At 41.7% G+C, this 13048-nt stretch overlaps 1 protein-coding gene across 1 annotated transcript; it reads left to right on the top strand.

Moving 5' to 3' along the window:
• Positions 1-330: 330 nt before the first annotated feature.
• bmerb1 (bMERB domain containing 1) lies at positions 331-12882 on the top strand. Its single transcript, XM_085460220.1, has 6 exons — positions 331-640; positions 4194-4314; positions 6024-6097; positions 8077-8191; positions 11319-11401; positions 11501-12882. Exons 1-6 carry the CDS (start codon positions 553-555, stop codon positions 11617-11619), a joined length of 600 nt encoding a protein of 199 aa, XP_085316346.1. The 5' UTR covers positions 331-552; the 3' UTR covers positions 11620-12882.
• The last annotated feature ends 166 nt before the right edge of the window (positions 12883-13048 follow it).

Genomic DNA, 13048 nt, shown 5'->3' with positions numbered 1-13048 from the left:
ATATATATATATATCTATATATATATCTATATATATATATATATATATATATATATATATATATATATATATATATCTCCTAGTGTGTATGCGCGCGCACTTCTATTCAGCGGAAAGCCTGCATTTGCGAAAGACGGATAAGTGGAAGTGAATGGATGGATGGATAAGTGGAAGAGGAAACATAAAGAAATTTGTATATATGATTGTGTATATATGAAATTTCAATTACTAAATAAAACATAGGTAAATATTTAGATTAGGTTGTGTGTGTGTGTGTGGTTTTTTTTCCCCCTCTTCTCTCAATGCGTTCTCGGTGATAGTGGGTGTCTCCCAGCCTTTACATTCCTGGCCGCACTGCGCATGCTCTCTACATCCTCTCCATCCACACGTCGAAGGACTTGAAACCTCGAATAAAGATGCTCAACGTCTCGGGTCCCTGGAGCCTTGTCACCGGGTGAAATTTGACTTATCTGAAAGGTCGCACAGACTCAGAGACGAGACGCAGAAGGACGACATCGTTTCTCGGTTTCGGCGCGCGTGCACTCCACCGACATGGAACTGAAGAAATCTATATCGGACACCGAGCGCGCGCTCAGGAGCTACGGAGCTGTGTCGGAAACGGCGTGGACAACGGACAAAGGTGAGCGTCGTCAACGAAAAACAATAAAATAAAAGGGAATAAAGACAAAAACGGGAAGTGTGTGGCGGGAAACGTGCAGCTGTGGTCTCAGCTTTTCTTCAGTGTGTGTTTCGCTGTCAGGATGCCCAGTCAGCACTTAGAGTTTAAATGGTTAAAGCGTGACTCACAAAAGGTTTGGGATGGGATCAATAGCGCTGCCTTGGTACTAAAAAGCGTATTACGTCCCTTATGTGCAAACCGTGGGTAGCATATTGCGCCCTTTGTTAATGAATTTTAACCACTAAAGGTCTCGGACGCAGCGCATTTGCAAACTTGTGGATATTTAATTGTGAGCTGATAAGATGCAGCAGGAGCACTAGCTCTGAGTGAACACCCTGCTCCTCTGCTCTAATCAGTGTACGTATATCTATATGAAAGGGCTCAAGAGGCAGCTTTAAAAAATGTTATTAACTCTATTCCCCACTTTCAGTGATTATTCATGGGATTCATTTTGCGTAGCTGTGTTGGCGAGACTCACAAGTACCAATAATAAATATAACAACAACAAATTAAGGCTAATTTGTTGTTGTGATAATAGAGCATAAGCTGCAAAAACAAGACATTAAATTCAACATCACACGATCCTGTCTTATTTGTTCTATTCAAGGCTGCATATAAAATGCACACTCTCTCATTTATTAAGTAGTGTCTGAAGTAGCTCAGAGCTCTGTCTCCTCTTCAGAGAGCTTTTTTTTCTTCAGCAACTGATGAAAATCTATTCAAATTAAAGTGATATGAAAAAAAGAGGAAAATCCTCCCCATGGAAAGCCAGAATCAATAAAATATTTGCTTGGCATTCATGGTTGTTAGATGATTGATTAATCTATTTTTATGTCACATGCCTAATGGATTTCATCTTTAGTCAATACCACGCATGTTAGATGATAAAATGAAATGGTTGTTTAGTTTTAATGCTGATTTGGATTTGTGCCTGTGGCAATATTAATGCACAGTCATGATCAAATGAAATCATTCAAACGCAAAGCTTCGGGATGGGCATAAAGCAGCAAAAACAGAGTTTGTTTACATCGTCTTAGATGTTTCTGTTATTTTCTCCTGTTCTCGTGTGATAAAAAGTGTTTTAGTGACGTAGCTGAATGACGAAGCTAGAGAAATATAAGAGACTTCAGAAGTGTCCCTCCTGATTCCAGTCATCATCATCACAGGGGAGTAGTGTGTGAAGAAACTTCCAGATTAAGTCTGAGAAGAAAATGCAGAGGATATTTTTAGAAACAGATCCAGCCATTGCTCTCTCGCGCTCTCGTTTTCTTTCTGCTACAAAGACAAACATACAGGCAGAAAACAACACAGAGGTACAACAAAGGCAGCTCCCTGCAGGTTTGTGTCCATCTATTAGGCAAATAGCACACGTGTTTGCCTTGCACTTTCTATTTTGTCCCCACCATCTGTTTTTTTTTCTTCTTTTTTCCCCACTGGAGGGGGTGTGGTCCGGCAGCAGTGTGTACAGTGTGACTGCAGCATGTGTCAGGGGGTGTCTGCATTCGATGTCATACAGGCACTGACATTTCCCTGTTGTTAAACCCCATGTGGCTGCTGCAGTACACACGATCCTGACTCTCAGGGTTGTTTTAGCCTCATTAAGTCGTAATCCTGAAGTACACCAATGAGCCAGTTAGTTTTAGTGAAACTGGGGTAGTTCAGGTGTGGTTTACATTGGCTGGATTTTGTTGTCAACCATACCTGTCTCTGAGGAAAGCGCCACTTTTAATTATATTAGCATTTAATTACTTATAGTGTTTTTAGTGCTCAGTAGGTGTTAGCGGCATGTCGGGTTCAGAGAGAGCTGTTAAGACATTATTGAGCTGGCACTTTGCCACTTTTAATGGTCTGGTCAGGACCTAATGCAGCTTGGTGTTATTGATGATGAACACGTGGCTGTAAGCGAGGCAGAGGAACGTGCGAGGAAAAAGCAAGAAACAGTAAAATAAAAAAAGAGGAGATAGAGGAAACGAGTGTAAAACTTTAGTTCGTATCTCGCTGATACAAACTTTCGCAACTGCGTCTTTTGTCAGCAGACGTGTCAGATGGTGATTCAACATCAGCAAGGCACAAACAAAGTGCGCCCTCCTGTGCAGACTTCTGTCTGCTGTGGTGAGTCAGCTCCATCCTCAGCAAGCATCCATGAAAAGTATCACAAACGCACACTGCAGTTAGTGTTGCTGCAGGAGGACGGAGGACTGATCCCAACCCTCTAATATTACCGTACATACTTTGAATAAATCATGCGTCAGAGTGTGTTATAGACGCAAATAACTGTTTAATCAGGTGTATTGTGACGTGGCATCTGTAGACCGGACATTATGTCCTGTTGTCCTGGCATCACTTCACAGCCTGAGTGGGAAGAAGGAATGACAGACACTTAGAATCCTTGTAATTTCTATATGGAGAAGTGAGTATTCATATGAGAAGATCAAGTAAGGTACACTATATAACTGTCTTTTGAGACACTTTTACGCAATAGTATTTTTATCATAACAATACTTTTATGTAATTTCCAGCTTAGTATGTTTATTCATTCATTCTACTAGAGTAGCTTTGCATAATTAGCAGTAAAAAGATACCTTTGTTTACTTTACACCGAGCTCCCCTTCAGCCAGGTACAACACTTCCCATAATGCAACTTTGTAAAGTTCTTCATTGGTCCCTTTGTCAAAGCCTTGGTGAACCAGGCTTTCTCTTCTGAGGAGGGAATCAGCACACCACAGTGCTAAACACTTTCACACACAGAGAACATAGATAGGTTTTCCATATTGGCTCGATTTATGCTGTTGTCCGTATGCTGAGCCGCTTCATCAGGTGTTGCGGCATTTTTGTGGTCGGTGCATTGACGAGTGCATTAAGTGGTTTGTCTGTATAGTAGCTGCAATGTTTCTGCATGTTACTGGCAGAGATGAAGTGTGAGGTCAGTTCCAGCTTGGGAAGAAATCAACGAGAAGCCACATCTGGTCATCGGTCCGTGCTGAAAGTGCTTTTTCTGTCTCTTTGGAAAATACTTGTGATATATTCCTGGTTAATTCCTTTCTTGTGGGCGATTGGAAGCTTTCAGAAAAAAAATCTGTAATTTATGGCTGAAGCACTGCTTTGATTTTAAACTTCAGATCACTTAACTCAATTATCCACACCTCTTTCTCACCAAATATCATGCTCTTGGGTGCAGTGATATGACATGTCACACAGAGAGGAGGTGAGAAGTGAGTTTGCCAAGAAGCTGACGGTATGAGAAAGTTTTCAACGATGAAACGAAAGGAGTGAACTTTCCAATGCACATGTGACATCAAATCAAAGGAATGAGGACTTTACATTTTAGAGCTTTAATTAGATGCGGCCAATGGAAGTAAGCCATGTGTAGTACTTGTTCTCTGTAATTTAAACCAAGCAGGCATGGTTGAACTGTGAAGGAGTGTCCAGAGTGAATAAAACTATGGTTCAAGAATGTCTTGTAGGTCTGTCTTCTTTTATTGCATTGTTTTTCCTCTGTTTGTCTTCCTCTCAGGTCACTCAGATGTGTCAATGGCAGAGAGCACGATGTCTCCAGAGGAGATCGAGGTGGAGATGGCTCGTATCCAACGCCTGCGGGAAGTCCTGGTGCGCAGAGAGTCAGAGCTGCGCTTCATGTGAGTGTCTGTGTTTTTTCTGAGACCAGAGGTTCGCCTTTTTTTGAGGTTTTTTTTTTTTAACCAAGACACAGTTGATACTCTTAATACAACACAAAGGCATGCGTGTTACTTCCTTCACACATACATTAAGCTTGGTGCTCAATATTTAGGGAAGCTGTCAATTTGTCCATTGATTATTCCGAGGGCTGGACATGCATGTAGCAGCTGAATGAGTCATCACTGATGGACTCACTGGCCGCTAAGCTTAAAGGATTATAGATCACTGCTGAAAAAGAAGTTTTAACAGCATTATATACCCGCTCAGTGTATCGTTTTAAAACTAAAAATGGAAATACAAGGCTTTGTTTATTTTTGTGCAAAACTATTTCCAAATTTCTCACCAATGAACCATGTATTTTGGGGGGTAACTGCATGTTTAGTATCTGCCCAGTGATGGTCGAAGTATCAGATGAAGCTGATAAAGATTTAAAAAATCCCACAGTGTTGCACTGTAATAAAAAGCCTACTTGCAGGGCTTAATTAGGCCACCATGCTGCTTATTGTTATCTCTCTGCTGTCCGTCCTCACGTGCAGGCACAGACACACCAAGTAGCAGATGACGTGCCAAAGGTTGCTGGAATCTACTAATACCGATGAGAGAGTAAAACACAAGGCAGAGGAGGGAGATATACGGAGCGAGGGATCTAGGAGGGGAGAAAGGAGAAGGAGGGAGGTGTAAAACACAGCAACTGGGATACATGCAGGGAGGAGGAGGAAGGAGGCAGGAGGCTGTGGATGAGTCATCGTCCTGATCTATCACAAGGAGAATTAAATCTGCTCCACACACACACACACACACACACACCCACACACACACACACACACACACACACACACACACACACACACAGACAGGGATTTAGGTAATAAAAAGGGAAAATGCCGAGGCCCCAAGGGTGAGACATGAGGGCTACAGGAAGCACAGAGAGCATGCAGGATTGATTTTTTTTGTCGTTGTGTGTTTTCCGTCTCGACACACTTAACACACTCACTCCTGATGTGTGAGCTCGAGGCTATGAAATCTTAATGACAAGAACAAGAGCGGAGTTTATTCAACAACATCCAGCTAATGGTGATTATTTAGAGATTAACACTGAAACTGTTTGCTAATGAATTAATAAGTTCAGTGACAGAAATGAATTGAATGTGGGTAATTTATTCTGAATAATAAAAACCATTCAGAGTGCTTTGGTGGGCTCGCTTTTTAAAATGTTTGTTAACTGAATGTGTTTTGAATGGCTTTTTATATCAAGAGAAGTGATGTGAAGACTCTGTGTTGTACTGTGTGTTGTGCTCGAGGAAATTGTGGCAATCGTTTTTGTGTAGCAAAACTGATAAAATGGCAGGTTCGGAAATTGGCAGCTTTAGAGATAAAGTCAGAAAATTAGTTGCAGAAAGCTAAATTCTTCACCTCATAAAGACTTAATATAAAAAAAGCTCCGCTTGTTAGATTAGAAAATCCTTCAAACTAATTATCCAGCTCCTCTACATCAGATTATTGTTTATTTTCTTCAAGATTCCTTATTATACAGTGTAGGTCTGCCTGACGTCATGTCAATCAGATAAATATGTCAGAAATGGAAGTGGAAGCAGCTAATAATATCAGTTTGTCTGTAATCTGATGGAAGCCAGTGCTTTACTTTTATTTCTCCCTTTTATCTTTTCAGGATGGATGACATTCAGCTCTGCAAAGACATCATGAGTTTAAAGCAGGAGCTAAGGCAGATTGTCGCAGTACCAGGTACAATTAACAGTCACTCATGGAAATTCTGCATCAAAATCAGGCGATAAAGAACTCACAGTTGTTCCTCTGCATGCAGAACTGTCCACACTCTCTGTTTAGACTTGACCAAAAATAGATCTTTTGATAGAAAGTGCAGCTCACAGGAGGCCTATCGCCTCTGCGAGTATCACACTGATTTATAGGACGTGTCGTAACAATAAACGACGCAGGATTGATTGTAAGTCCCAGGGACACAGTGAAGTTATGAGGGAGAGATAAGCATACACACACTCACAAACACATAAACATCCATGCATCATCACTTTGAAGGAAACACAAGCTGAGGGAGGTTTTCCAGGCAAAGAGTCTAAAATGAATTTCAGTAAACACTCATTTACTGCCTGCATGTTTTCATTGTGCAAAAACGGAATCAAATATTAGCCTACAGTCACTTCCAGCGTTGCCTGTATCAGAAATGCAGCGACAATGTGCTGAAGTGGCTGACTGACGTCAGCTGCATCGCACATAGCAACCCAAATGCGTACATGAGGCTATGCATAGAGAGAACCTGGCAACAGCAGGAAAACACGCCTCCTCCGAGCGCATGTACATCATGTGTCAGTGTGTGTGTGCAGGAGGGGCTGGTGTTGTGTTCAAGGATGCACACATGAGGATCAGGACTGACCTGTCAAACGCTGCCTGGATTTTATTTTACCACTTTGACAACCCAGCAGCATATACGAAATAACAGAAACACCCTGACAATACAGTAACACATCCAGCATGAGTAGTTCTAATTTAGCCTGTGTGAAGGCTAAATTTTCCCCGCAGCTTAAATGAAGTAAATCCCTGAAGGGAATCTGGTTCTCGACTAGTTTGATGTGTTTTTTTTTTAAGAATTTTCTCATTTAAATTCCTTGTGTATTTGTGGAAAATTTATAAGGAATCTTCAATTTTGAGATCCAGATAGACTTAAAAAAGAATCCCTTTTAATGGGCTCGGACTCACCTCTGACAGAATTACTTCTTTGGGAATGCGGCTAAAAAACAAGAAACCAAATCAGTCAAATAGCCCCCTTTGGAAGAATTGAAAAAGTACAGCACAAACGTAAATCAGATTAAGAGTAGTATATAACTAGTTTTGCCAACATTGATCAACATAGAAGGCTGCGCGAGAAAAACAGAAGTGTCTTGAGTTGAGGTGTGTTTTATTTTTTTCTAGCTTTAATTCATAGGAGAGAAGATATGTTACTTTCTTATCACATAAATTATTAATAGGATCGCATTATAACATAGTGTTCCTTTTATTTTGTCCACTTGCCACCTAGTCTGCACTGCCCTGTAAAATCTCACTGACATTCCCTTGTGCCAAAAGTGTTGTGTATGCTGTTAAGGGGGTTCTGGTATCCCATTACTCCACTCCAGGACAAAAGGAGTCATGTGACAGACCCAGCTACCTCTCCTGCACCTGCTCCTCTGACTTTGGATTATGTGTCTAACCCGTGCATCCTTCAGGCTGTCCTGCCCCCTGGGAGCTTCGCTCTGTAGCTGCACTGCTCCATGTTAGAAAAAGCTGGTTTTAACAGTCATTTTTCATCCGCTTTTTCTCAAATAGCCTAGATATCAGCATTGCCAGACAGCCTACCTCTGCAGCCATGTGTCGATGTGTCCTTTTCTGTTTTTACATACATCTGATTTGGTCTGTTAGTGTATATTCTGTGCTTTGGAGTGTGAAGGTTAGCTCTTTGAGGCAGGACAATTCTGATGCTTGCAGATGCTTAATCCTTCAGCCAGCAAAACCAAAAAGAAGGCTCACAAACATTTGCATAATTGAGTGAGTGCCTTATTTGTTATAAATTATGCGTGAGTCAGAATTAAGGATCTGTTTTGTGACGTGACTCAGTGTTAAAGAGAATCTGACATTCCTGTAGGGTCGGTCTGTAGACATCAGATGGGTTGCTGCTGTCCGTCTTATTTTCTTCCTTGTTTTCCCCCCAGAGAAAGAAAAAACCAAGAAGCACAGGCAGCGAGAAGAGGAACTGATCCTGAAGATCCATAAACTGGTGCAGAAGAGGGATTTTCTGGTTGACGATGCCGAGGTGGAGAGATTAAGGTACGGCCCTCCTAAGCTCTGAGCACAGCTCATATCTGGGATGACGTCTCTGTGTGCTGACTGTCTGTTTACTCAGATACCGCTGGCTGTTTATTTCTTCATTTGATCCTCATAGAAGAGTTGAGAAACAGCAGGAAGGAGACTCATTAGAGTAAATGTGTAGCGCGAATGTGAACTTGACTGAAGACGGCGAACAGGGGTCACTTCATCATCACAGCAGTGTTTAGCTGTGTGTGTGGGAGGGAGGCTGACTGATGACTGTGGCTCTGCATTGTCTGCTCCCCCAGATAACCCACAGAGTGTGACACAGATAACTTTCAGATAGGCAAGATAATGGGTTTAAATCACAGCGTGAACAAATGTCTGTGGGACTCAAAAGATTAATTTTGAAACTGTGCCTTCAGATTGTTCTGGGTTATTTCGGTGTCATTATAATCATTTTTTGTGACAGTACTGAGTCACAACCAAAGAGTCTTAAAAGTGATTATCTTCTATCAAAATCAATGCCACATGTAGCATTAGATTACGTCCAATCGTGTGTTCTCTTTAATTTCAGGTAACAGAGCTGCAAAGAGAAATCTTTAATTTTACAGTCTACTGGGTCTACTGGGAGTTTTCCCCCACAGACATCTCTAGATATTTTTATGATACTTCGGGGCCATTAGTACTAATTAAGCATGGTTTAAAATGCCACGTCACCCGAGTATTGTTGCTTACCGTGATTTCCTGAACTTTACTCAAATTGTCTCTGCAGTCACCCGATCTCAGTCCAAAAAAACACCCCTGGGATGTGATAGCATCATGAATGTGTGATGCCATCATGTCAATATGGACCAAAATCTCTGAGCATCATGTTGACAAGCTGTTTGTTGTGCTACAAGAATTAAAACAGTTGTTAAGGCAAAAGAGGTTCCATAATGTTACTAGTAAGGTGTCAATAATGGCGTGGCTGGCGAGTGTATGTTTCTATATTTCCTATAAATTTGTTCAGAGGAAGCATATTGAAACAAAAATTCTCATTTAGGTCAGCAGATGTCATTTTGTTGAGTGTTTGAAGTCCTGTACAAAACTAAATGGTAGCCAACAAGGGTGCAGAGCAAGCTCCTTCCTAATATAATTTAGTGAGATACATGATTAAGTGTCTGAAAGACAGAGCAGATACAGAACCTAATAATAATCTTAATTTGTACTTCAAATCGTGGCTCAAGAGTTGGGCGGTCGCCTTGTAATCGGAAGGTTGCCGGTTCGAGCCCCGGCTTGGACAGTCTCGGTCGTTGTGTCCTTGGGCAAGACACTTCACCCATTGCCTACTGGTGGTGGTCAGAGGGCCCGGTGGCGCCAGTGTCCGGCAGCCTCGCCTCTGTCAGTGCGCCCCAGGGTGGCTGTGGCTACATTGTAGCTTGCCATCACCAGTGTGTGAATGTGTGTGTGAATGGGTGGATGACTGGATATGTAAAGCGCTTTGGGGTCCTTAGGGACTAGTAAAGCGCTATATAAATACAGGCCATTTACCAATAAGGATGAAAGCACATTTATAGATCCTGATGACCAAAACGTCAAAATGTAGACCAGAGAAGGACAGAAAAACATTTTTATTATGCCTCTCTGGCTTCTGTATTCCAGCCAAGAATCGGTTTTCTTTTTTCGCCTCTTTTTGTCTTTAAATATATTTAAAACTGACCTCCGCCTCAAAGTGAAATTAACAGAAAAAATGGATTATTTGTTGATTTCTTCATCTTCATATTTTATTGCAGTTTGAAGGTTACAAGAGCTCATGACTGCTTTGAAAACAGAAATATTAGATATATAAAATGTGCTCAGTAGAGCTTACATTTTATTACTAAACTAATTATAGTTAATTCAGGACCACTGTAGTCCAAGGATTATTATTTCACTGAGCAGTAATTCATGTTTAGCAGCGTAGCTCTGTTCTGGAAGAGGCGCTCAAAATATTCTCAGCTTAGCTGTCAGCTGATCGGGTCTGGACTGTATTTGACAGATTTCTTTTGGACTAGTGTGAGTCCAGATACTGGTGGAGTTGATGTAGTTGGGCGACCGTAGCTCAGGGGGTTGGGAAGCGCATCTGTAACCGGAAGGTCGCCGGTTCAATCCCCGGCCTCTCTGTCCTGGTTGTTGTGTCCTTGGGCAAGACACTTTACCCTACTGGTGTTGGCCAGAGGGGTCGATGGCACGATATGGCAGCCTCGCTTCTGTCAGCCTGCCCCAGGGCAGCTGTGGCTACAACAGTAGCTTGCCTCCACCAGTGTGTGAATGCGAGAGTGAATGGGTGCCTTGAAAAGCGCTATATAAATCCAATCCATTATTATTAGTAAAGTCATGGAAACTTTGGCATCTAGGAGGATGAAGTGATGATTGAGGAGGTTAAACGTTGGTAGGTCTGAAAAGGAAGATTGACAGAAGGAGCAGAGAGTGATTGACCTGAAGAGTGTGAGCAGAAAGATAACATGACAAGTACAGTGACGTCAAAAGAGTGAAAGAAGCGATTTTGACAGAGTGGGAAAAAGAGGCAAGAAGGAGAAAGCGACAAAGAGACAGAAAGTGTTCATACATACTCGGATAAAGACAGGAAGGAGCTGAACTGACTCCAAAGCTTCAAAACAAGTATGTATGTTCCACTAGTGTATGTAGGCAGTGAGAGTGGATAACCCTGATATGATTCTGACTGACCACGTGGCAGCCAGTTAGATCAAAGTCTGCACAAAGGAAGGGGAAAGGTAACAGAGATGAAGCCTGTTTTTATGAAAGATAAGTCTGTAGTTGCTCAAAGTAATAAAAAAAAAAACCCTGGTTGTTTCAGACAGTAGGCTTCACCAAGGCCCACTATAAGATGAGGATTGTCTTGAACTGTAAAGCATGTGTGCTCACTTTAATAGAGATTAAGAAGAAAAATGCAGAGCTTGAAATGAACAGACGAAGGAATTTTAAAAGTTGGTAGTCTCTTAAAACAAAACACCCCCCCAGATGTTTAGCTTTGAAAATACCAAAAACTGTGGCGCAGCCATGCTGTCCTGTCAGTCAGTCAGTCCAGTAGTGCTGCTTCAGTCAGATAAAAGCAGACATTTTCTGAATTTCATTCAGACTAAGATGTGGATGTTTTGTACCTCAGGGAGAAGGAGGAGGACAAAGAGATGGCGGAGTTCCTCAGGCTGAAGCTGATGCCTCTGGAACAGAAGCTCAAAGTCACACAGAGTGAGTGAGAGGTTAAAAATAACTCATGCACACCATCTTAAAGAGACAAGAGCATTGTATGTGATTATGTCTCTTTTTTCCCTCTCCCTTTACGACAAGATCCTCCAAAGCCCAAGAGACAAATCCCTGAGCCGCCTCCCAACAAGCCATCCATCACCAAGTCAGGAGCGGCCATCATTAAGGACTGCTGCGGAGCCACCCAGTGTGCTGTAATGTAACTGACCCAAACCTGCTTATGGCCCCGACCCTGTGTCAGACACCGCACTCACATCACACGACATGACGTACATCACTTCCTGTTACTCGGAGAGTCACAGTCAACCACGAAACTGTTCAGGTATCAGATTCGTAGCTTAGTTTGCAAGAGGTTGGGAGCTGATCCCCGGTCGGTATTTAAGGGAAACTTTTATAGTAAGGAGCTTTTAACCAAGACCATGAAATAAAGGGAAAGGAAGCTGTGAAGAGAACTGTAAATAAAAACTATGTTGAAAGTGTTGATTTATTTATTCAGTCAGTTTTCAGATTGGTTAATTCCATCATGACAGGTTCAATGAGGATGGATCTCATCTGCAGAGCTACAAGCACAATGTCCATAAAATGAACTGAATGCTGGGGTTCTCTGACAGGAAGAGAAAAGCTGATGTCTGACGACGGGTATTCATTCATTTAGTGCTTAAAATCCAACCAGTGAATCTCTCAGTTGCTACATTTTATCATTTTCCCCAGGTGGGACAAACACAAGTGGCTCTGAAAAACAATATGGCTCCCTGCCAAGGGACTTATGCAAACTGATTTATATATGCTAATGAGGAGAGGGAGCCAGTGGATGATTTTTTCTACAAGTGCTGAGCAATATTATCAAACAGCAGTTTAATTCTTAAGGCATTTACAAATTAAACAAAGACTTAATGCTGAACAAACTAAGTTGCCTCTTTTCCACTGACGTGCTGCCAGTGCCCGTGTTGAACTGGTTCTGTATGACAGAGACTGAAGTCAGTGCCAAAAATCTGATACAATACTGTTGCCAAGCCGGAAGTTGAAACCACTAACATCAGGGTGGAGATACAAGAAATATAGAGATTATTCACCTGCAGATTCTGTCCACAGTACCCCCCACCCCACTGAAATTACTCCAACCTTTGCTATATAGCATCCGGTTCATTCTCAAACCTGTGGAAATGTCAGCTGGTTCGCAAAGGCTCTATGCAGCACGGCATCAGTGGAAACCAGATTAAAAATGAGCTTATATTGGGCTCAGTGCTAGTTAGCAATGTGCGTCCTATAGGAGAGGTCCAATTATGTTTCTAGAAGTCTTCAAAAGGACAGTTTTCTCTATCCAATCTGGAGTGAGATCACAGAGAATCATCAAAAGAAAACTCTTGTATATCAGAACAACATTTAAATGAAAATATGATGGGAGAAAAGTTTACAATTCATTTTGAGATAAAAAAAAAAAAAATCCATTTACATCTTGAGGTGTTCTGGGGAGTCCTCTAAATCAAAGGTTATAGATTGTAGTAGAATAAAACTGGAACAAAAATGCATCTAAACTTTTTCCAACACAATTTATAGAGAGTGCCAACTAGCATCCAGCCTAATGACTCACCTTTATAGTTTTCAGGAACCCCTTTCATGATGACTTTAATG

Source organism: Copadichromis virginalis, linkage group LG6 (genome assembly GCF_057382275.1).
Source record: "Copadichromis virginalis isolate Kocher_CV1m ecotype Utaka linkage group LG6, C_Virginalis_male_GT1.1, whole genome shotgun sequence".
Taxonomy (NCBI): domain Eukaryota; kingdom Metazoa; phylum Chordata; class Actinopteri; order Cichliformes; family Cichlidae; genus Copadichromis; species Copadichromis virginalis.
The sequence above is the reverse complement of the archived record's forward strand: the minus strand, read 5'-3'. Positions and strand labels throughout refer to the sequence as shown.

What these genes read in the sequence shown, in the direction of transcription:
- bmerb1 (XM_085460220.1), top strand. Translation starts at nt 553, where the DNA reads ATGGAACTGAAGAAATCTATATCGGACACCGAGCGCGCGCTCAGGAGC. An exon ending in GAGTCAGAGCTGCGCTTCAT is followed by an intron (nt 4,315 to 6,023) that starts GTGAGTGTCTGT and finishes TTATCTTTTCAG; the next exon opens with GATGGATGACATTCAGCTCT. An exon ending in GCCGAGGTGGAGAGATTAAG is followed by an intron (nt 8,192 to 11,318) that starts GTACGGCCCTCC and finishes TTTGTACCTCAG; the next exon opens with GGAGAAGGAGGAGGACAAAG.